The 20,757-nt window shown below is 33.2% G+C and overlaps 3 protein-coding genes across 3 annotated transcripts; all 3 read right to left on the bottom strand.

Annotated features, from left to right (window-relative positions):
• Positions 1-3,034: 3,034 nt before the first annotated feature.
• On the bottom strand, positions 3,035-4,994 carry LOC140960492 (3-ketoacyl-CoA synthase 11-like). The gene is made up of 2 exons (XM_073418779.1): positions 4,202-4,994; positions 3,035-3,927 (listed from the first exon to the last, which is right to left on the bottom strand). The coding sequence occupies exons 1-2, from the start codon at positions 4,913-4,915 to the stop codon at positions 3,160-3,162; spliced, it is 1,482 nt and encodes a 493-aa protein (XP_073274880.1). The 5' UTR covers positions 4,916-4,994; the 3' UTR covers positions 3,035-3,159.
• Positions 4,995-13,443: 8,449 nt separating this feature from the next.
• LOC140960309 (uncharacterized) lies at positions 13,444-15,612 on the bottom strand. Its single transcript, XM_073418535.1, has 3 exons — positions 15,462-15,612; positions 14,239-14,565; positions 13,444-13,836 (listed from the first exon to the last, which is right to left on the bottom strand). Exons 2-3 carry the CDS (start codon positions 14,534-14,536, stop codon positions 13,610-13,612), a joined length of 525 nt encoding a protein of 174 aa, XP_073274636.1. The 5' UTR covers positions 14,537-14,565; positions 15,462-15,612; the 3' UTR covers positions 13,444-13,609.
• Positions 15,613-17,759: 2,147 nt separating this feature from the next.
• Positions 17,760-20,551, bottom strand: LOC140960119 (large ribosomal subunit protein uL3c). Its single transcript, XM_073418267.1, has 2 exons — positions 19,957-20,551; positions 17,760-18,211 (listed from the first exon to the last, which is right to left on the bottom strand). The coding sequence occupies exons 1-2, from the start codon at positions 20,501-20,503 to the stop codon at positions 17,922-17,924; spliced, it is 837 nt and encodes a 278-aa protein (XP_073274368.1). The 5' UTR covers positions 20,504-20,551; the 3' UTR covers positions 17,760-17,921.
• Positions 20,552-20,757: the final 206 nt, after the last annotated feature.

The raw sequence follows: 20,757 nt of genomic DNA, 5'->3' as shown, positions 1-20,757 counted from the left end.
TAATGGGCACATTGGTTTGTAAGATAAAATATTGACAAAATAATAGTCGGGTCTAACAAAATTTCCCAAAAAGACCGATCATTTAACAATTGCAAAATTTCATGATTTGGCATATTGGCTCACTTGGATAAACGAATGTGATCGATGTTGAACGAGCAAAACTTTATAAACGGAAAGTCCATAATTATTTTTTAAAATATTTACAAACACTGCAAAAGTATGGTGTGTGTGTGTANGTTGACAGAATAGTTAACTTGTTTAATAGAAAAGGAAAAAGCTTATTTCAAAAAAGTGAATGATCTTAAAATTGACTAAAGTTATTAAGTATATATGTGTGAGATTGTCGGGCACCAATTTATTGACTTTTTTTGGAAAGCCATCATGCGAGGAATAATCGGTCATGTCTCACAAAAAAAAAAAAGACCTTTCGTAGCACATATGACATGAATTAAAAGCTGTGTTGAAAGTCAGAACCAACGCAAGTCATGCTATTATTGTCAAGTATTTGATTCATATGAGTTGATGACGATAAGATCGATTGAACAATAATCGTTGAGCTATAATAGCTCAATTTTTTAAATATTGAATATCGATGAATTAAATCAAATGGAAGACATGCAAAAAAATCATTCGTAGAAATCGAATAAATATTTGGTAAAATATTTAAAAGATATACAAGTTGAACGAGTAAATATATTTTTGTTGAAAGATTTTATGAAACAATTTGTATGCAATATTTTGGTATTTGAAGAACATATAAAATACTTCAATAATACATCTTTAAAACATTAGAAATGATAAGTAAATGCAATAAATAAATATACACGAATTTTTTATGGATGTTCGGATATTAACAACTCATATGTCACACATTCTTCTTTTCGAGAAGGCTCACACTAGACGATTTTGATTTACACAACTCCATGTATAAACTCATTTCAACTTAAGACTTATATCTTGTCTAATTGAAACTCCCAGCAAGCTCTCAATTGTAGGCCGCAACCACACAATCCACATAATATTTAACGTCTCTTATGCCAAGACTACAAACACATTCTTTAATGTCTTTATGTGAAGACTCACTTAACTAAACTTTAAATCTCAACTCTCATGTATATGTGTGAATGATTGTGTGTAAGGATTTAATCCTCTACAATGTATGTATCTCTCAAATGTATCCTCGCACTTTGAGTTTGCTACCATTCTTGCTAATTTTTTCTTGTAGGTTGTTAATACTTTGAATCATCTTCCAAAGCTATTATTCGATATTCAAGATGTATATATGGACTCCAACAATGATGACACAAGAATACGATAGCTTGGAAAGTTTTTGTATTATTTTTGATATTGAAACAATCATTTTCGTCTTGCTGACCACTTTTCTCCAGCCCGACTGATTTTGAGGTCCGCTGTCAGTCATGGGCTCATCATCTAGACTAAACATTAAGTTTGGCTCGTCTGCTAGACTGGTCATTAAGTTTGGCTCGTCTGCTAGACTGATCATTCAATTTGGTCTTGAAGCCATCATTTTGCCTAGATACATTCGATTTCGTCCAATTGATGTGAAATACAACTTGTCCCAAATTAAGTTTTTTGTTCAGTAATTTTGACTTTTTGTCATTTTTTTTACCAATATGTGGGATATCATCAAAACACTTAACTCACCGATTTTCAGTTTGGCTAATTCGAGTTTCAGCTTCCAAATTGAGCTAGCAACTACACACTTGAGTAAATATGTTAGAAACACAATAACAAGTTTTGTTATCATCAAAATCAAGATCTTTTTAGTTTCTCAACCCATCACAAGATCAAAGGATTGTTGAGAAGTAACATTAATTGTCATGTTTGAGTTACCATATAGTTTAAATAAAACATCGTTGTCAAGTATAATTTTGATAATGCATCCTACGAGATAATGACAAGATTTTTACAAGACCTGGTAGTTGAGAAATTAAAGGCGCTTTAATTTTTTGGGGGACACTGATCAATTAAACAACGAAAAATCAACTGTGAATTGCTGCAATGTATTATATTCATTTGCACCAATATATATTTGTTTCTCATTTCTAATAAATCACACGAAAAATCTCATAGCCTTTCATTATATACAAAGAATTTTCAGTTCTCAATTAGCAAGAATTATGTTCAAATTCCAGCTATTTTTGAGTAACTGACACCGAGTTTTCTTCCACGTTGATCTAAGAACAGTAAGTGGCCTTTTGCTTTAAAGTATATGACTATATGTATGCATTTGAAAATACGGTCGAAATGATATATTCATTCAATTTGAGATATGATTTAATTGTTTGGTTTCTCTTTAATATAATCGTTATAATTAAAAGCATGTTTAAAAATACTTGAAGGTCCTGTTATGATTTTCATTTTTAATGATAAAGGAATTTCCAACTTTTGATATTTGATTTGTTATGATTCTGATACGTTGTGATATAATAATAGATAACTTGTCATCGTTCTTTATATGAATAAAATTAAAGATTGATAATTAAACAATGGAGAATAATAAGACTTTCAGTGTCATCATTTTTCATCTTTGATTTTGACTTGCTACTCTTTGGATCGTATAAATAAATGTATTTTGTTAATTATTATAATCGATCGATCATCATTTACTGAGTATTTCTCAAAAAAACTCACATTTTACTTTTCTTCGTCCGATAATAACGAAGATAAACTTGATGACGAGAAACAAAAGATGTTTTGGGTATGATGATAAATATTATGATCGATCGGTCCTTATTTACTGAATATTTCTAAAAAATGCTCACCCCTTGTTCTCTCTCACCAGATAATAACGAAGATAACTTTGACAACGAGGAACAAAAATATGTTTTGGGGATGATGATAAATATTGAAGTTTTATTTTAATATATCGTATTTAGATTGTAATTCTCTTCTGTTCTTTTTATATTTAGTTTCGTATAATTATAAAACAATGTTTATTATTTTTTATGAAAAAGATGGGTAACTTTTGCGTATATAAAATTTTTAATGAAACATAGCACAACACGATACATTGGAAAAAGAGATGTGTAATTTAAATATTGAGAGAGTAACTTTTTAGCATAATATTTTTTTATAAAGTAACTTTTTATACTCCGAATTGAATGACACAACTCAAAACTACGACTCAAGCAAGAATTACGTGCAGATTTCAACCGGGAACTGTTCAATCACATCGGTCCATGCATTGCTCTCTTCGGCAGGATCAACACCACCCAAAGCACGCCACACTCCACTGTTACACTTGAACCCCGAACCAAATCCGATCATCCATACACGGTCCCCTCTCTTGATCCGCCCTTTCGCCTCCGAATAAGCCAACTGATACCACACCGAACTGCTCGACGTGTTTCCGAATCTGTAAAGAGTCATCCGGGATGGTTCCATGTCCCATTTTGTCAGCTTCAACTTCTCCTCCATCGCATCCAACACGGCTTTTCCGCCCGCATGGACGCAAAAATGCTCGAACGCGAGCTTGAAATTCGGAACGTACGGGCGAACACCTTTCATCTTGAGCACTTTTCTGGCCACCAACGTCGCTACGAACAGAAACTGCTCGGAGAATGGGAGTACCAACGGGCCGAGGGAGGTGATATTGGCTTTTAATGCTTCTCCGGCGATGGACATCAAGTCTTTGGACAATGTGATGCCGAGTTTCCCCTTGCTGTCTACTTCCTGGTACACGCATCGGTATGCCCTATCGTCCGCTCCGTGGTGGGTGCGAAGCGTGTGTAGCAGCTCGTATTTTGAACGGCGACGGTCGGAGGATTTGTTGGATAGCAGGATTGCGGCACCGCCCATTCGAAAGAGACAATTCGCGACGAGCTTTGATCGATCCTCTCCGGTGTAGTAGTTGCTGGTAACGCTCTCCAAGCTCATGATCAAGGCATAACTTCGACGTCGGGCCTGCATGGTTGGCATTGACCATATTATAACGCAATTTTCTTATTTTATTTTCGTTATTGCTTTTTTTCCAAAATTTTATCAATATATGTCACAATCATATTTAAGTTTAGATTTAAATGAGAGGTTTTTTTTTCAAATAATAAATAAATTCCATAGCATCATTTTACTGCATGAGAGATTCTTAAAAAAACCATCTTTGGTTGCTGAAATACGTCAAATTTTATTATTAAAAAAGCAACAAGATAGAATCAAGCAAAAAAGAAAAAGCATTAACCTGCAGCAGAAGCCGTTTGGCAAGGTCGACGGCGATGATTCCGGCACTGCAACCCATCCCACCCAAATTATAACTCAATACATCTTCCCTAAGCTTATACCTGTTCACGATCATGGCGGACAGAGACGGCACCGGATTGAATGCAGATATATTCACTATAACCACGCCAATCTCAGCCGGTGCCACCGCTGTCTTTGCCAACAGCTCATCAACAGCTCCGAATATCACCGTCTCCGCTTCGCCTCGAGCACATTCAAAGGCGGATTTAGGAGGGAAATCGTCGAAAGCATACACGAATGTGTTATCTCCCATTCCAGACTTTTCCACCACTTTCTTGAAAAAAGTCGTGTTCTCCGGGGATAGCAAAGAAGCCACCGTGCGGGAGACAGCTTCTCTGGAGTAGAGTAAAGATGCGTCTGGGTTGTAACACGCGAAATCAACCAAGAAAATCTTTGTCCGAGGATTAATGAAGTTGATGAAAATTGCTGTTCCTAGGGTTAGTAACATGCAGAAAATGGTGGGTATAAAGTTCAGATCATGAAGATGACCATGAATATCTGCTGCCGCGTTAGCGAATAGCTGCATCGTTATCCGGATATTGAGATATCGGATTGCAGCTGAGAAAAGGATAGGGATGATGAAGAGGTAAGCATGAAACATCAGATAACTGGAAAAATACTTCACAGATAATTTGAGTTCATTGTATGCTGCCATTGTACATTCGCCAAGGAAATTTGAACTTGTGATTCAGAGTTCATGCTACATGTCTACTTATATAAGGCTAACTGATCCGGGTAATCATACAACTTTTTTACACGGTTTTAGTCGATTTATACAATTAATAATTTTGATTTAAACGTGTTACTGACGTAACATCAAAACATAACCGTGACCAGCTGTTGTATGGTGGCCAGGGACGGAGTCACAGTCTTTGTCACCCGAATTTTTTTAAAAAAATTTATATGTAAATTTTTGTATAATTTTGGATAAATTTGATATTAATCCGGATAAATAAATTTAAAATATTAAAGGATTTTAGAGTTTAAAATTTTAATCTGAGTATAATCGGATTTTTGGCTCCGCCATTGATGGAGTCATTAGCTATGTATATATAATTGGATCCCTATTGTTTGAGATCGATCAAAACCATTTAGTACCTATTCCATTAGCTTTGAAAGATACATTGCAAAATAGAAGTACGAAAACGACATTGTTCCAAATAGTCATAGAAAAAGTCATAATAAATTATTGACCAATTTAAATAACGATTAATGGGTCGTATCTAAAACTTGAGGGGAATGAAATTATTTAAATATAACATTTGAAATAATAAGGTTGATCAAAGATAGCTGTCATTTTATACTTTATAGGATCAATTACATATGATTTGATATGTCACACACGTCATAGATATCACAAGAATTCACATGAACATCGTCCTTTCGAGTTTTAAGAATTCTGTTACAATATATACTTCTAAGATATTCACGTGAACATCTTCTCACCACCTGTGCGATATCGAATGGTGTGCAGGTAAACATACTCTACATACATATTGATACCTCATTAATGGACCTATCAAAATCAGGTCCAAACTGGGCTTTGGACCCCCGGCCCACCCCTAACCAAGGTAAGAGGCCCATGATGGATTTCAGATATTCTCCTATAAATATCAGGTTTGAAAGTGTAATTATTCATTCACTATATTGATTATTAGCAGCGTTCTTAGCTCTTATCTCATTTTATTCTCAATACCAGACTTAAGCGTCGGAGAGACTACGATGAGATACCTTCCCGACCCCCTTCTAACGGTCTCCTTAGTGATTTCAGGTTTAGAATAAATTCGAGGTCTGCATTTGAGCTAGTCTCACCTACTAGAATCAAACTCTATATTTCTAGTGAGTATCACATATATATGTATACACATATATATACATGTATATTTTAAGATCACGGTCTTCCAAGCATGTTTAGTTCTGCGTACACTAGCACATGGTATGTGTATATATTATACACACACCAAACATGCTTGGAAGAGCGTGATCTTAAAATGTATCTTGGCGCGTGTATCGATGAATCGGAGAGATAAAATGACAAATGCGACGACGTGTACGCGTTTCGAGATTATTTTTGTTTCACACTTCGGAATTTATGTTAAATACATAATTTTACCAAACAAAACTACATAAGAAATCAATCTGAAATAATAGCGAAATTTATATAAAAATCAACATTCATTCATTGATTGGAAAGTATATAAAATTACATATTTAAAAAACTACCAAAATAATCAAAATCTAACACAGGGCAGTTAATCAGTAACATAACAAGAAATGTTACACAAGTTTTTTTTTCCGGTGTGGTGGTTATATGAGCTTATATCGGCAAAATTGTAGCAAATTTGTGATTTGTCGAAATTTGGTTTTCATCTATAATTTAGATTTTTTTTGGGTTTTGTTTTTTGTTTTTTTTGGAGAAGTTGGTGAAAAATCCCCAATCAAAATATTTCTTTGGGTTCACTTACTACCCATAAAATTGTGGTACTATGTCATACAAAATGTGGTACACTTCATGTGGAAATGTGGTACTAAAAAAGTACTCAGGGACTGAACACAAAAAAAATCGACGGCTGGGGACTGAAGGCCAATTTTCCGTTTTTTTCTTGTCTAAAATAGCTAAATTCACCGAATATTGCTTATTTGATATTGATTTTCTTTTCCATAGATTGTTTGACGACAATAAAACATGTGTTACACACATTAAAATAAATCTTAGCAAAAATAAAAAGGGGAAAATAAAACAAAAATGTCACCTAATATTTCTAAATTAAACGAAAAAAATTTGTTTTTTTCTTTATATTTGTTTAGATAAATTTCAATGTGTATAATATAGGCAATTTATTATGCCACAAAAACAACACAAAAACAACATAAGAGAACGGTAATGTTAAATAAGTAATATTCAGTTGAATTTACGTAATGGACATCCTATCCAACTTTCAGGCATTAAGATTTACTCCGACAGCATCTAGGGTTCCTCGAACAATGTGATATCTTACACCGGGTAAATCCTTAACCTTTCGAAAACCTCTTTTTTGGTAAATCAACTGCGAAACGAATTCTTCAGAAAAAATGGTGTCTTCCACAATGCTAGAGGAAATGCATCTCAGGTGCATCAATTAGTAGGTATGAGAGGATTAATGTCGGATCCTCAAGGACAAATGATTGATTTACCCATTCAAAGCAATTTACGTGAAGCTGTGAATAGTCATCGACTTCCGGGAAAGGGTAGAGAGAAAAATTGATAATTTTCCAATCAAATTCGTTAGTTGGGGGAAGAATCCGCACGAAAGTAAAATTTGAAATCAAACAGAAAGAATTATGATTTCGAACGAGAAAAAAATATAAGTTACGTGACTAAAATCGAAAACAGATCAACTTCTTCATTTGATGTCATTAGTCATTACGACATTGCGGACCTTGTATTGAGCAAATACATGAATTTTCTAATAATATTTTTATTTTTTGAAGATTGTATAGATAGTATATTTCTCCTATTTAATTTGTAGCGCATAAATTTACTTGGATCAAGACTCAGTGGCATCTCCCAACTGTTGGGTACTCCGGCACACGATTAGTTTAATACCAAGCTAGTGTCGTTACGTTTAGGGGTGATAGACGGTGGGTTGGTTCGTTTTACGATAAAAATTCGAATCAAATCAAGTATAGTTAATCGTACCAAACCATTGATATAATAAAAATCAAATCAAACCAAATCAAACCTAAATGTTCATTTTAATCTGGTTTTGTATTGGCTTTAACGATCGTTTTTAACTTCGAATTTTTTTCTAAATGAAATGTTTTGATTATTTTTAATATAATTTATTTTTTCTAAAATAACTATTATAAATAAACAAATATTAAAGTACATATATATTATATAAAATTACCGACAAACTATATAATGATAATGACAATATAAATCAGTGTAAGAAATATAAATCCTTAAAATTAATTATTTTAACTTTAAAAGAACCCACGAGCAATTCACTATCATTTCTAGCATCGCCAAATTTTGTTAATTGATTTGACGCATGTGACCAAATCTATTCGATCTACAAACATCGAAGGTAAAGTTATTTGGAGCGTCAAAATTTTATTTTTAGGACCAATAAATAATTTTTCATATTTCTTGTACGTCATTGAACTTGTCGTAGTTGGATCATAGTCATAATATAACTTTATTTTCTGTCGGTTTTTTAGCCATATTTTACTGAAATGTTGATCACACGATACATACAATAAAATTTTAAAGTTAATTCTGAAAATTATCGACATGATGTCACGTAACACTCAGATGAAATACGACTAAAAAACAACAACAAAACAAAGTTATATGACTAAAACTCGACATTGATGAGTCAAATGACGATAACATGAAACAGAATAACAACGTAAAAGATCAAAATTATTATTATTAACAATTCAAAACCATTTTCGGAGTAAATTGACAACCCATATTTGTTGGCGTGTGGATGGTAAAAGAGAGATTTGAAGATTTCGTGCACGTTATTCGAGGAAAACAATGTACTGATATTTGACATATAACTAAAACCTTGGACGGACAAGAGCAAAGCTTCAATCATGGAATGGTAATTATATTTGATTTGCATGATTTCAGAAACGGTGTCTGTGGTTAGCTTTGGAAAATTATATACTTTATCTCGTTTTCGAAATATTCACATTTTATACTTTAGTCCGCTTATTTAATTTTTTTTTAAAATTATAGTCATTTTCATATGACGATAGAAAATGATGTCGTGATATTGAAAATTATTGATATAATATTAGAAGTCGGTGACATTTCTTGTCATTTCAGCAGTCTGACTAACAACGAAAATTTAAAAAAAATATATACAAATTTGTGGATTAACGTTGTAAATTGTTAAAAATAGACACGTTCAAACTATATAAGCAAAAATATAATTTTCCCTTGGTTAGAGTTTTTAAAGTAGTTCAACAAATTGTAGTTTTAAAAAATCACATATAAAATGTTTATGTTTGAAAGGTTTTAAAATAGTTTTAGTTTTTCTTTAAAATAATAATAAATAAGAAAGAATGTGTTATTTTGGAAATAAATTACTTGTTTAGTTGTTTACAAACAAAACTATAAGGCAAAAACTTGTATGAGACGGTCTCACGGATAGTATTTTGTTACACGGATATCTTATTTGGGTCATCCATAAAAAATATTATTTTTTATGCTAAGAGTATTACTTTTTATTGTGAATATCGGTAGGGTTGACCCGTCTCACAGATAAAGATTCGTGAGACCATCTCATAACAGACCTACTCTAATTATAAAGAGCAACAACTCTAAGAATTGCTGATATTTTTATATATTAAAATAAGAGTAAATATTCAATTTAATTATCTAAGTCCTCATGTTTGTTTTTTTAGTCCGTTAACTTATCAAATTTATGTTTTAGTTATATAACTTCGTTGTTTGGTGGGTTTTAGTTCTATTTCGCCGAAGTGTTTACGTGGTAACAATGCAAATGCAATATTTCAAATCATATATCAATAGTTGATCTACTAGAAATGACAATTAATATTGTTCATCAACAATATCCTCTCAATAATTGCGAGTATTGCAATCCATAAGAATTGAAAGCCTTACCAATTGCTCACCAATAATTCCTTCACAATAATATCAATTGTTTTATAAAAAAAAAAAGCTATAACTAATATCTACCAATTTAACGTCTCAATCAAGAGAAAGGAGGCATGAATGCAAACTCATGCAAAAGCACAAATCACCACCTATATAAATATATATAAAGATATACCTACTAGCGGATAATTTATAGCGTATCTAACACCAAGATTTCAAGTTTTGGATAAGGTACCGGATTCGAGACTAAATTCTAACAAACTCTTCTCCCATCTAAAAAAAATTAAAGAAAAGTGTGTAAGAGTCAGAACGTTATGTATCAATCGCTCTCTTAATAGAACGATTATTGCTATCAACAATAATTATTTTTCCAATAATCACAAACAACTTCTATTCTAAAGAGATACATAATTTACTTTTTCAAAAAAATGTCAAAATTTAAATAATTTCGAATAAGCTGCTAGCATTATGCAGCAAAGCTCAAGCTAAATGAGTCAATGACAATATCAAGTTATTTAGATACACAAAAATTCATTTGGAAGAATTTTTTGTTAAAAACAAAGTTTGGCTAATATTATTTTGCTTACTATCATGTTTCTTACTCCTTTTAAGTTTTAGCCCAGTTTCGGTATAGAATTTTTATTCACTTCATTATGAATATGTTTTTTTGGAAAATTAGGTACATTTGCCTTATTTTTAGGGGGTTTTACGCCTTACTTTTTAAAAACACAAGTTTTTGAAGGATCGTTAATTTCATACAAAGAAGTCTGCAAACAACGTGCGATGTTTACAACCATTTCAAACATATTTTATTTGAGAAACAATATATATGAGTTTAGAGTATATATTTCAATATTTTATTTGAAATTACTTGGAGCTTATCTAGGTATGGTCACTTGGACAGTTTCTCTGTCTGCAAGCAGATATCATATATGCCTGCCCTGTTGGGAATTTCAGGATACTTATGTCATCTCCAACCCATAAATCTATTTTGGTGCAGTATAGTGCAGTTTCTGAATCAAATATAACATTCATCTCCAACACATTTACTTCAAATCTTACACTAAAAAGTATATTCCTAGAATATTCTTTTTGTTTACTATTTATTTTTAAATTTAACAATATAATTATAATTAATGTTAATATTAGTATTATAATTATAATTTTATTTTTATTAATAGTTAATTTTATTTATTTGGTTCTTATATATATTAACTCTAATATTTATAATACGAATTAATACAAATGCTTCATTATTAAAATTGACATATGCTTCATTATTAAAATTGACATAATTTTAATACAGATAATTTATTTTTAGAACTTAATATGAATCCAAATTCAAAAATCTGAACAACTATATTCCTCCCACAAATGATCAATTAAAGCATTTCGTAGTGCATAGTGAACATCTTTGTTTTTTTATCCTTTTATATCGAGCTAGAAATTCTTGAAATCTGATATTCTCATTGACAACCATTTCTACATCCGGAGTTGGTGTTTCTCTCATATCTTCAATGGGTGCGCTAAGGTCACGTTCATCTTCGATAATCATATTGTGCATTATAATACATGCTGTCATTATATCATGTAAATGATGTTTCTTCCAAGCACGTGTTGGAGATGTCACAATCGCAAATCGAGATTGGAGAACACCAAATGCACGCTCCACGTCTTTTCTACAGGACTCTTGTTTCATTGCAAAATATTTCTTTTTTGGACCGTGTGGATCGTTGATAGATTGTACAATAGTTGACCATTTAGGATAAATACCATCAGCCAAATAATATCCTGTATTATATTCTTTTCCTCCAATTGTATAATGAGCTCGAGAGGCAATACCTTGTGCGATGTTGGAAAATAGATTGGACGATCCCAAAACATTTATGTCATTATTGGATCCGTGCATACCAAAATATGCATGCAAAGGTCGTAGTCAGCTACTGCTTCTAAAATTATTGTTGGAGAACCACTACGACCTGCATATTGATCCGCCCAAGCCGTTGGACAATTTTTCCACTTCCAATGCATGCAATCAAGACTTCCCAACATTCCAAGGAATCCGCGTTGTTTACCAATATAAAGTAACCTGGATTACCTCCGTTTTCAATTAATTTAAGTAGTGATAAAAATGCAGGCGGCACTTCATCCCAGCGACCTCTTGGTGTTAAAAAATCTAAACTCAAGAAAAAAAAGGACCACAATGTGTTGGAATTGATAGCTACAATGAAAGAAGGGCATCGCGATCTTATAAATGTATGACAAACAGAATCCACTCAACTTCAACAAAGTTATGAGATGAAACTCCTAGCATTGCAAAATGAGCAGCTCAAATTAGCAAATCAACAAAAAAAATTGAAACTAGACAAAAACAAATAGCATTAGCAACTCTTCAAGAGGAGAATAAAGTTTTGTACATGGATTTAAGCACGATAGGTGATCCTGAAATGCGCGAAATTGTTCGAAAGGAACGAGCCAAAATTTTGAAAAAAAGAAATAAAGAACATGGACAACACGAAAATGACACATTTGGGAAATATTTTGGTGATTTTGGAGGATCAGGATCTAATTTAGGAGATTATTGATCATCTACCTTGTTTGTCATTTTTATGTTTTTTTATTCGTATTGATATCTTTGTAATTTTCAATTATGTATTATCTTCGAATTTGTATTCCAATTTTGTTTTATCTTTGTATTTGTATTTCAATTGGGTATTGTAATTTTAATTTCAAGATTTTGCTGGTTGTTTTTCTGATATTTTATCGATTATATATTTACGAGAGTTAAAAATGTCAAAAATAAAATAAAAAACTAGAAATATTATTGATGATTTAGTTTGTTTATCTTTTATTATATTTGCATTTAAATTATCTGAATTCGAATTCGTATTTTTATTTTAACTGTGTACTTGAATGTTTAAATATTATTCAATAAATTTGTGTGTTANAAAAAGAAAAATGCTCTGCGCCAATTTGGCACAGAGCTTCGGAGGAGATGAAGCTACGCTATTCAACTCCATTGGAGATGAACCCTGCGCCAAAATAGCGTAAAAACGTTATTTTAGCGCAGGGTTGAAGATGGACTTATTGTAGATTTAGTCTCTGACATGATAACTGATTTGAAATGGAAATCGTGCTATTTATTGGGAGACATCAATCATCACACCAACCAGCGCAACTAGAAATTAGAACCTATTTGAATGCAAAAAGAATGAGTTGAGAAAAATATTCAACATAGCTTTGGGAAATATAAAATAAAAAAGGCAGAAAAGACTTATTTTGGGTCATTAGTAAAAAAGCTTTTACTATGTTTTGAAAAAGAAAATGTAAGAAATAGAACCTAAAAGCCATATTTCCTCTCTTCGAATTTCCTTACAAAACTAGCCGGCAAATCATTTTTTGACATCAAACCTAGCAATGGTAAAACACATCTCGTATAGTAAATTATTAATGTATAACAATCCAATGATTATATGCTATCCTGAAGTAAAAGGAAGAGACCAAAACAATATGCAAATCAAGAGCAACTTCAGTTAAAATTAGCTGAGTTAATATTTATACAGAGTCTAAAACACCCAAAAGTTACCAAAAAAAATCTGAATCCATAATAAAAGCTTCAACACCAGATGTCATAGAAATTCCATCAACACACAGCAACAGATAGTGAAAAAGAAGGAAGGGACCATTAATAGCTGGCCGTAAAATGATGCGAGACGATGAAGGGTGTCGTTCACTTTACTTCCACTTCTTGAACATGGAAAACTTGCCCTTATGCTTCCCAAACATACCATGCTTCCAGCGTTTCCCAAACTTGCCATGTTTGAACTTTCCATGGTGATGGCCAAAATATCCACCATGATGATATCCACCGTGATGGTATCCACCGTGCGCCAAATGGTGAACCCCGTATGCAGCGGCTGCTGCTGCAGCACCTCCAGCTAAGAGTCCTCCAATTCCATGGCCTGTAATAGTTGTTTATTACTTTGTATTAAAAACACAAGCACGATTCAAAGAGAAGTTAACAACAGGGACAATAAACTTGAGAGGACCATCTAGTACTTTGATTTAGTGATTTTGGAAAATTTCAGCATATTCGAGCCCTTGTTTTTATTGGATTGAAAACATATAAAAGGATGACAGGGTAGTGAAATTCATTGACATAAAGAAATGGGAACAGGGGACCGGTGAAGGAAAAACTTTTCGACATTAAAATATTGCCAAGGGCCTAATCTAAGACAACAAAAAGGTAGGAAAACTAATCTAAACAGTAATAATTGTTTAAATAACAAATGATCCTGAGCTCCAAAGAATAAGGTAAGAATGATAACCAGACGCAACAGAGATAAAATATCATCTGAGATTACCTGAGTGGGATGACCCAGGATAACCGGCAGGATGATATCCGCCTGGAGGAGGATATCCAGTTGGCGGATATCCTGGAGGAGGATACCCCGCAGGTGGATGTCCGCCTGGAGGAGGATAGCCATATGGAGGATAGCCAGATGGAGGATACCCTTGTGGTGGATAACCATGCGGAGGATATGTAGGAGGGGGGTACGGCCCATGGTGTTGAGGGTAATGTGCAGCTCCAGCAGCATATGCTGCAAGACTAGAAAACAATCCTTTATCCTGGCCATCCGGGTTTTCCTTTCTGTCTCCCATTTTTCTCCACGTCGAATCAAAATAATGCTCTGTAATTAATGGAGAAATGAATCATGCGCTAGTATTTGGACATCAAAGAAACCCACAAGAATATAAATCTATGTTACTCCTGACGTCTTGAGAAACATTTCTGGAATTTTTATGAGATACTGCTGATCAACTGACTTTGAATCGCAAACTTTATCTCATCCTAAAGGCTTGAGACTATATTGAGTATCACAAGGAAATACAGAAGTTAACTTTAAGACATAAGAATCAAAGTATTCAGATTTTCATAGCTTCGTCAAACAACAAGAGCCAGAAATTTCTCTCAACTGCAAAAAAATCTAACAAAAAGATCCAAACTCCGACATAGGAGGAGAAAACAAGATGCAATAAGTTCCCTGGCGGTGTCTCCTGGCTGAGAAAAACTACTGTTTTTCGAATCAAAAACTTCAAATTTAAATTATATTTCTTAACAACTATAAAATCCTTCGGCATCCAACGTGATTAAAGCCACAGAAAAAAGAAAGATAGAAAGGAGCAACATCATAAATATATATTTTTCCCAAATGAAGAACATAGGACCTCAAAGATGAACATATCATACAAAAACACAAGCATGAGAGCAAGAAGTGAGAGGGAAATCCCCCCCTACCAATTCTGAAATGTAAGTCTAACTGTTTTTTTTTAAAAAAATCTTAAATTTTATGTCCTCACAACATCAACCACCAATTGCAAGCAAGAAACAAGAAAATTCGATACCATCATCAACAAAAACAAAAGGGGTAAGGTAACAAACATGAAAAAAAACATTGACGCCAAATCAAGGCAACATCTAACACCATAATCTCAAAATCAAGAACCCTTTACAAATACTAGTTCGTAACCCAACAAACCATCCAAGATTTTACATTTACATGCAAGAATTGAGAGAAAAATGCACCTATTCAAATGCAATTCTTCTAGAGATTTTCTGGGAAGAATTCTCCGTTCTTCTATTAATTTTTATAAAACAGATATCACCTGGGCCCTATTTTGGAAGCAATTCATGTCCATGTTGCATTTATGATATAGCCCACACGTTTCTTCTACGCGTATACTTTATCGGAACATAGCATCTTTTTTTTTTTATTCCCAAAAATGTATATTTTTTTATTTATAAAATACAAAATATTTTCTCTTAAGATAATATAAAAAAAAGTTTTGTATTTACATAAATAGTAGAAAACGAATTTTAAGCAAAACTGTTTTTAAAAAATATAAAATAAAATTAAGATTTTATTGTTATATTTTTTATTTACAGTTGGTCAAAGAGAGTTATTGAAACTTGACGTTTGAACTATTGTATGATTTAAAAATAAAATTGAACTATAATCACTTATTATAGTTTTTCGTAAACCAACATATGTTTGGTATTATGTTAATCAAATTTTATTTTTTAAATACTTTTTTGCAAGCCATGTATAATTTTTAATGTTTTTCTTCTGAACAATTATCCATCTAGTTATACTAAAAAAAATCTATCACAATCACAATTTATTCAAATTATGAAAATAATAGATGAAACTTATTTTATATATTATAAAAAATAATAGGTCTCTTGTGAGACAGTCTCACAGATTTTTCGCGATACAGATCAACTCTGCTTATATTTACAATAAAAAATAATATATTTTCACGAGAGATCCAAATATAATATTTGTTTTACAAAATTGACATGTGAAACTGTCTCATATGAATTTTTTTGCCGCAAAAAATAGGTAATAATCTATGCACGTCCGTGTGTGATAAATCATATATATTATTATAACTACATGATAATTTAGTGCACGCGTAAAATTGAATATTCGAAGTTGGATTCGTTCTATCTTTATATTTTATATGTTTAATACTAATCGATATAAATTTTTTATTTTAATTGATCAACCATTAAATGTTTTTAATTTAAACGTAAACATGATCACGAGAAGGAGTTTAGATATAATAAAATTACAAAAAAAAAAATTTAATTTTTTTTTCTAAAAATAGGATTTATGATATATATATTCAGAAGAAATTATTATTGTTTTTTATGACGTGAGAATTCGTAATTGTTTATGTGAGCATGGGTAAACTCTGGGCTAACGTGCAAACCACTCTAGTCTGATAACCCACACTAGGAAGTTTATGTGTGACAAACTCGTCAAAAAAAGTATTGATAAGGAGAATAACATTTATCTATTCCACCAATTCAAATAACGACAACAAAACTCGTTGGGACATAATTTCCATTTTTTTTTATCAATTGGAATAAAAACATTGTGTTAATTTTTTAATTACAGTAAGTTTTCTCATTTTACTTTTCTTGAAATGTATTTCATTTAATTATAATTATTATATGATCTTTTTTTTTAAAAAAAAAACTAATAGTTAAAACACAACTTGTGTTCCCTACTCCGACGAATGTTTAGTGGAGTTGGTGAAATGTATTTTTCATCCATCTCTTTCCCATGTAATAATAACAATTATAATAATTACAATGTTGTTTGGGAAGTTATAAATGTCATTGTCTCGGGAGTGATCGAAACGTCGCCTGTTCAGCTATTGTAAAATTTAAAATTTTTGAGTTGTACAACTATAAATCATTTATAATTTTTTGTGTAAAACGACAAACACTCGACATATTCTACAGAATTGATATTAGCTCACATGATCTAATCTCGAAATTTCTCATAGTTTGATTTCTCATTTTGGATGTAAATATTGAAATATTTAGAAATTCGTCCAATCGTGTACCTCACTCCCTTCACATGCAATTCTCTATATTTTGAAATTTCTCCTTAATTGCTTGTAATTTTAACGAGTTGAGTTGACCCTGCCAATGCAAAGCGACTTGAGTTGAGTTGATCGACAGGAGCAATCAAAAGATATTTGATACTATTTTAAATTATCAAATTTGAGTCAAACTTGAATAAATTTTATTTATTTTTAATCGAACTTGAGTCCAAATTATTTGTTCGTTAGTTTGTGAACCGCTAGATTTAATATTTTATTAATATAATATAATAATATATAAAATACATATATTTCAAACATTATGAATGACTATTTTCGAGCAATAGTTTTTGCACACCTCCCTCGTTGAAAATATGTTAGAAATTATCTTATCTGACACTAAGATATTGGGTTCGAGATTCGATTACTTTGCTTGATAAAGATTAAATATTGATGTCCAAAATAGAAATTACCCGCCTAGAAAAGATTTACTGCAGCTACAAAAAATGCTTCTGCTTAATCAGATAATGTTTGAATACAACAAACTCCACATCTACCAAAGTAGGTGACGAAAATGCAAATTCTGTAATGCTACTTGCTGAGGAACTCGAGAGCAAGGCACTGATACGATAGAAAAGGCAAAATAAGACTAATTTTTTGGTATGTTGTGTCCAACAATCTTGGCCGGAGCAATCCGAAGAAGATTTCCAGGTTTACCAGGAACAGCCCCTTTGACCATCACGACATTGAGGTCCTTGTCAATCTTGATGATCTTCAGCTTACGTATTTTGGTCTTGGTGCCTCCCATTCTTCCAGGCATTTTCTTACCCTTGTATACGCGGCCAGGAGTTGTGCCAGCACCTATGGAACCAAGTTGTCTGTGGCTCTTTGAACCGTGAGTCATTGGCCCTCGTTTGAAGTTGTGTCTCTTGATTCCACCTGGTGAAGGGCAAATATTTATAAGCTTCAACGCTACTACTCTATCAGAACCAATAAAGCATACAGGCCATACACCACTCAAAATCGTGGAAAAACACATCGTGTTGAACGAGAAAAAAAGTTCTATCGACTTATAAGCTTGAAAGAAGGATCCAAGGGGGTGATTGATTATCTAATGTTTCAGTAACAGATAAATAGCGGCCAACACTTGCTGTGGTCTAAGGATGTAAACGAGTCGAACCAAGCCGAGCCGGACAATGTCAAGCTCGAGCTCGACTCGTTTAAGATATATATATGTAGACTCGAGCTTGATTCGAGTTTTTATCATTTGGCTTGAGCTCAACTCGTTTGAAAATTACAATGCTCGATAATAACTTGAGCTCGATTCGTTAAAAACTCATTTATCACGTCTAATGAGCCTGGCTCAAGCTCGACTTGTCAAGCAGGCTCATTAAACAAGCTCATTTTCGAGCTCTTTGAGAATTCTTAACCAACATGCCAACTAATAATTCATTTGAGTTTCATTCTTGCGACTCTACTGCTTCAATATCGAGCGCTTATACTAGCTCACTAAAACTTCAATGTGGGACAAAAAATAAACAATGTATGTTGTAAATTTACGGCCGAATAAAATATCCTAACAAATTAGTCGAGCTCAAACCACATAAACGAGCTCGAGTTCGCAAGTTCACGAGCCGAATACAATTAAGCTCGAGCTCAGCTCAATAAAATTGTCAAACTCGGCTCGATAAGCTTAACGAACGATCTCGAACGAACTTTTTATCAAGACGAACTCTGAGTAGCTAGCGAGCAGCTTGGTTCGTCTACATATAACACCCACGTTCAATGGGCTCGTGAGCTTGGGGAGCAGGAATGGCTACTAAGTTTGACCTGCAGACTGGGTGAGAAAAATGCCAGTTTAAGCTGATTCGAAATCAAATTGCTACTAACAGTTTCTTGACAAATAGAAGGGAGCAACAAACATTTAACATGTTCCAGCCAATAACAAACCGTTGTCTTGTCACCGGAAATATAACTAGCACAACAGTGCACAAATGTGGAACTTAAGGCTGCAAAAATACATGCATAACCTTGTTTATGAATACCACTAGGCACTAACAATCCACGCAACCTAAGTAACTGAAACGGCAAGAATGAATTTACGAAATTACATGTACCGAATACCAAGACATGAACTGAAAAATACAGTCCTTCCAGGTTGTCAAATTACCAAAGTCAGCACATTTGATCCTCCCACTGATTCATTCTCACTGATGCTAGACACCTTACTTTCGTATCCTTCAATACCAGCACATTATTAATCCGACAACTTCTTGTTCTTAAAACAATTAATCTATAAACTGATTTGCTGTATTAGTCATATATGTAATTTTATATAGCATTCATATTGATCAAGTAAGCTGATTATGTCATAAATATTTGATTGCAAGAAGATTAGAAGTTGCTTGGTTGCACAACAATCAACTTTTCTCATATAAGTTATAAGTATTACTACCAGCATCTACAACTCTTCTTCATGACATCAAACTCTCTTGTGGATCTATACTGCTTTCTCAGCTTACTTTCAAATTCAACAAAAAAAGAAAAACTAAATTTAGTTAATGTAAAATCTGTGTGAAACAAATTTTAAAACTTAATTCGCTACCGTATCAAACAACCATCAACGCAAAAGTGTACAACCACTGCTGCACAGAGCACAACAATAGCCGAAGTAAAGTCCATACCTTGAAACCCCTTTCCGATCGTAGTCCCGGAAACGTCCACCAAGTCACCTTCCTTGAACAACTCCTCCAAAGCCAACCGCTGATTCGTCTCAAACCCGTCAACAGATTGCAGCCTAAACTCCTGCAAGTGCCGCAGCGGGATAATCCCCGACTTCTCCAAGTGACCCAGTTCCGGCTTCGTCAATTTCCTATCCCTCACCCTTCGATACCCCAACTGAACCGCATCATACCCGTCGGTCGCCACAGTCTTAACCTGAGTGACGATATTCCCCTCACGGAATCCGACAACAGTAACGGGGATAACAACGCCAGAGGGGTCGAAAAACGACATCATTCCGAGCTTAGTGCCCATGATTCCTATTCCGGCCTCCAATGAAGCGGAAACAAGTGTATGTGGTTTTGCGGAGGGGAAGGCCGCATTGAGGGAGAGGTTAGACAACCGTTTTAGGGGGACGCGGAGGAGGAATGAAGTGGAAAGGGAGGTGGCGGAGGAGGAGGAGAATTTGGCGGTGGTGGGAATGGTCGCAGAGAAGGATGAGACAGACATGGCGATAGAGTGCCGAGGGAAACACACAGGCCGAGTTGGTCTCTTATCCAAATTAATAAAAAAAATATTTTTATTTTAATTCAAATTTACTCAACATTTCCCCCTTTTCTCTAGTAAAATATTTAATATATTTATTCAAAAAATATATTTTATATCTACTTATTTTTCAGATATAAATACTTCGATTATATTCCTCCCTCCAATTTCTTAAAATATGTTTTCAGGTACACACCAGTCACCAACCATTAACTATA

The sequence above is a fragment of the Primulina huaijiensis genome, chromosome 15, assembly GCF_012295235.1.
Source record: "Primulina huaijiensis isolate GDHJ02 chromosome 15, ASM1229523v2, whole genome shotgun sequence".
NCBI classification, from domain to species: domain Eukaryota; kingdom Viridiplantae; phylum Streptophyta; class Magnoliopsida; order Lamiales; family Gesneriaceae; genus Primulina; species Primulina huaijiensis.
The sequence above is the reverse complement of the archived record's forward strand: the minus strand, read 5'-3'. Positions and strand labels throughout refer to the sequence as shown.

Bases quoted from the DNA above. Each gene is read 5' to 3' on its own strand.
- LOC140960492 (XM_073418779.1), bottom strand. From the start codon at position 4,915: ATGGCAGCATACAATGAACTCAAATTATCTGTGAAGTATTTTTCCAGT. The intron at 3,928-4,201 runs GTTAATGCTTTT...CCAACCATGCAG, and splicing joins CCAAACGGCTTCTGCTGCAG to GCCCGACGTCGAAGTTATGC.
- LOC140960309 (XM_073418535.1), bottom strand. From the start codon at position 14,536: ATGGGAGACAGAAAGGAAAACCCGGATGGCCAGGATAAAGGATTGTTT. The intron at 13,837-14,238 runs GTAATCTCAGAT...CAACTATTACAG, and splicing joins TCCTGGGTCATCCCACTCAG to GCCATGGAATTGGAGGACTC.
- LOC140960119 (XM_073418267.1), bottom strand. From the start codon at position 20,503: ATGTCTGTCTCATCCTTCTCTGCGACCATTCCCACCACCGCCAAATTC. The intron at 18,212-19,956 runs GTATGGACTTTA...GCCCTTCACCAG, and splicing joins GATCGGAAAGGGGTTTCAAG to GTGGAATCAAGAGACACAAC.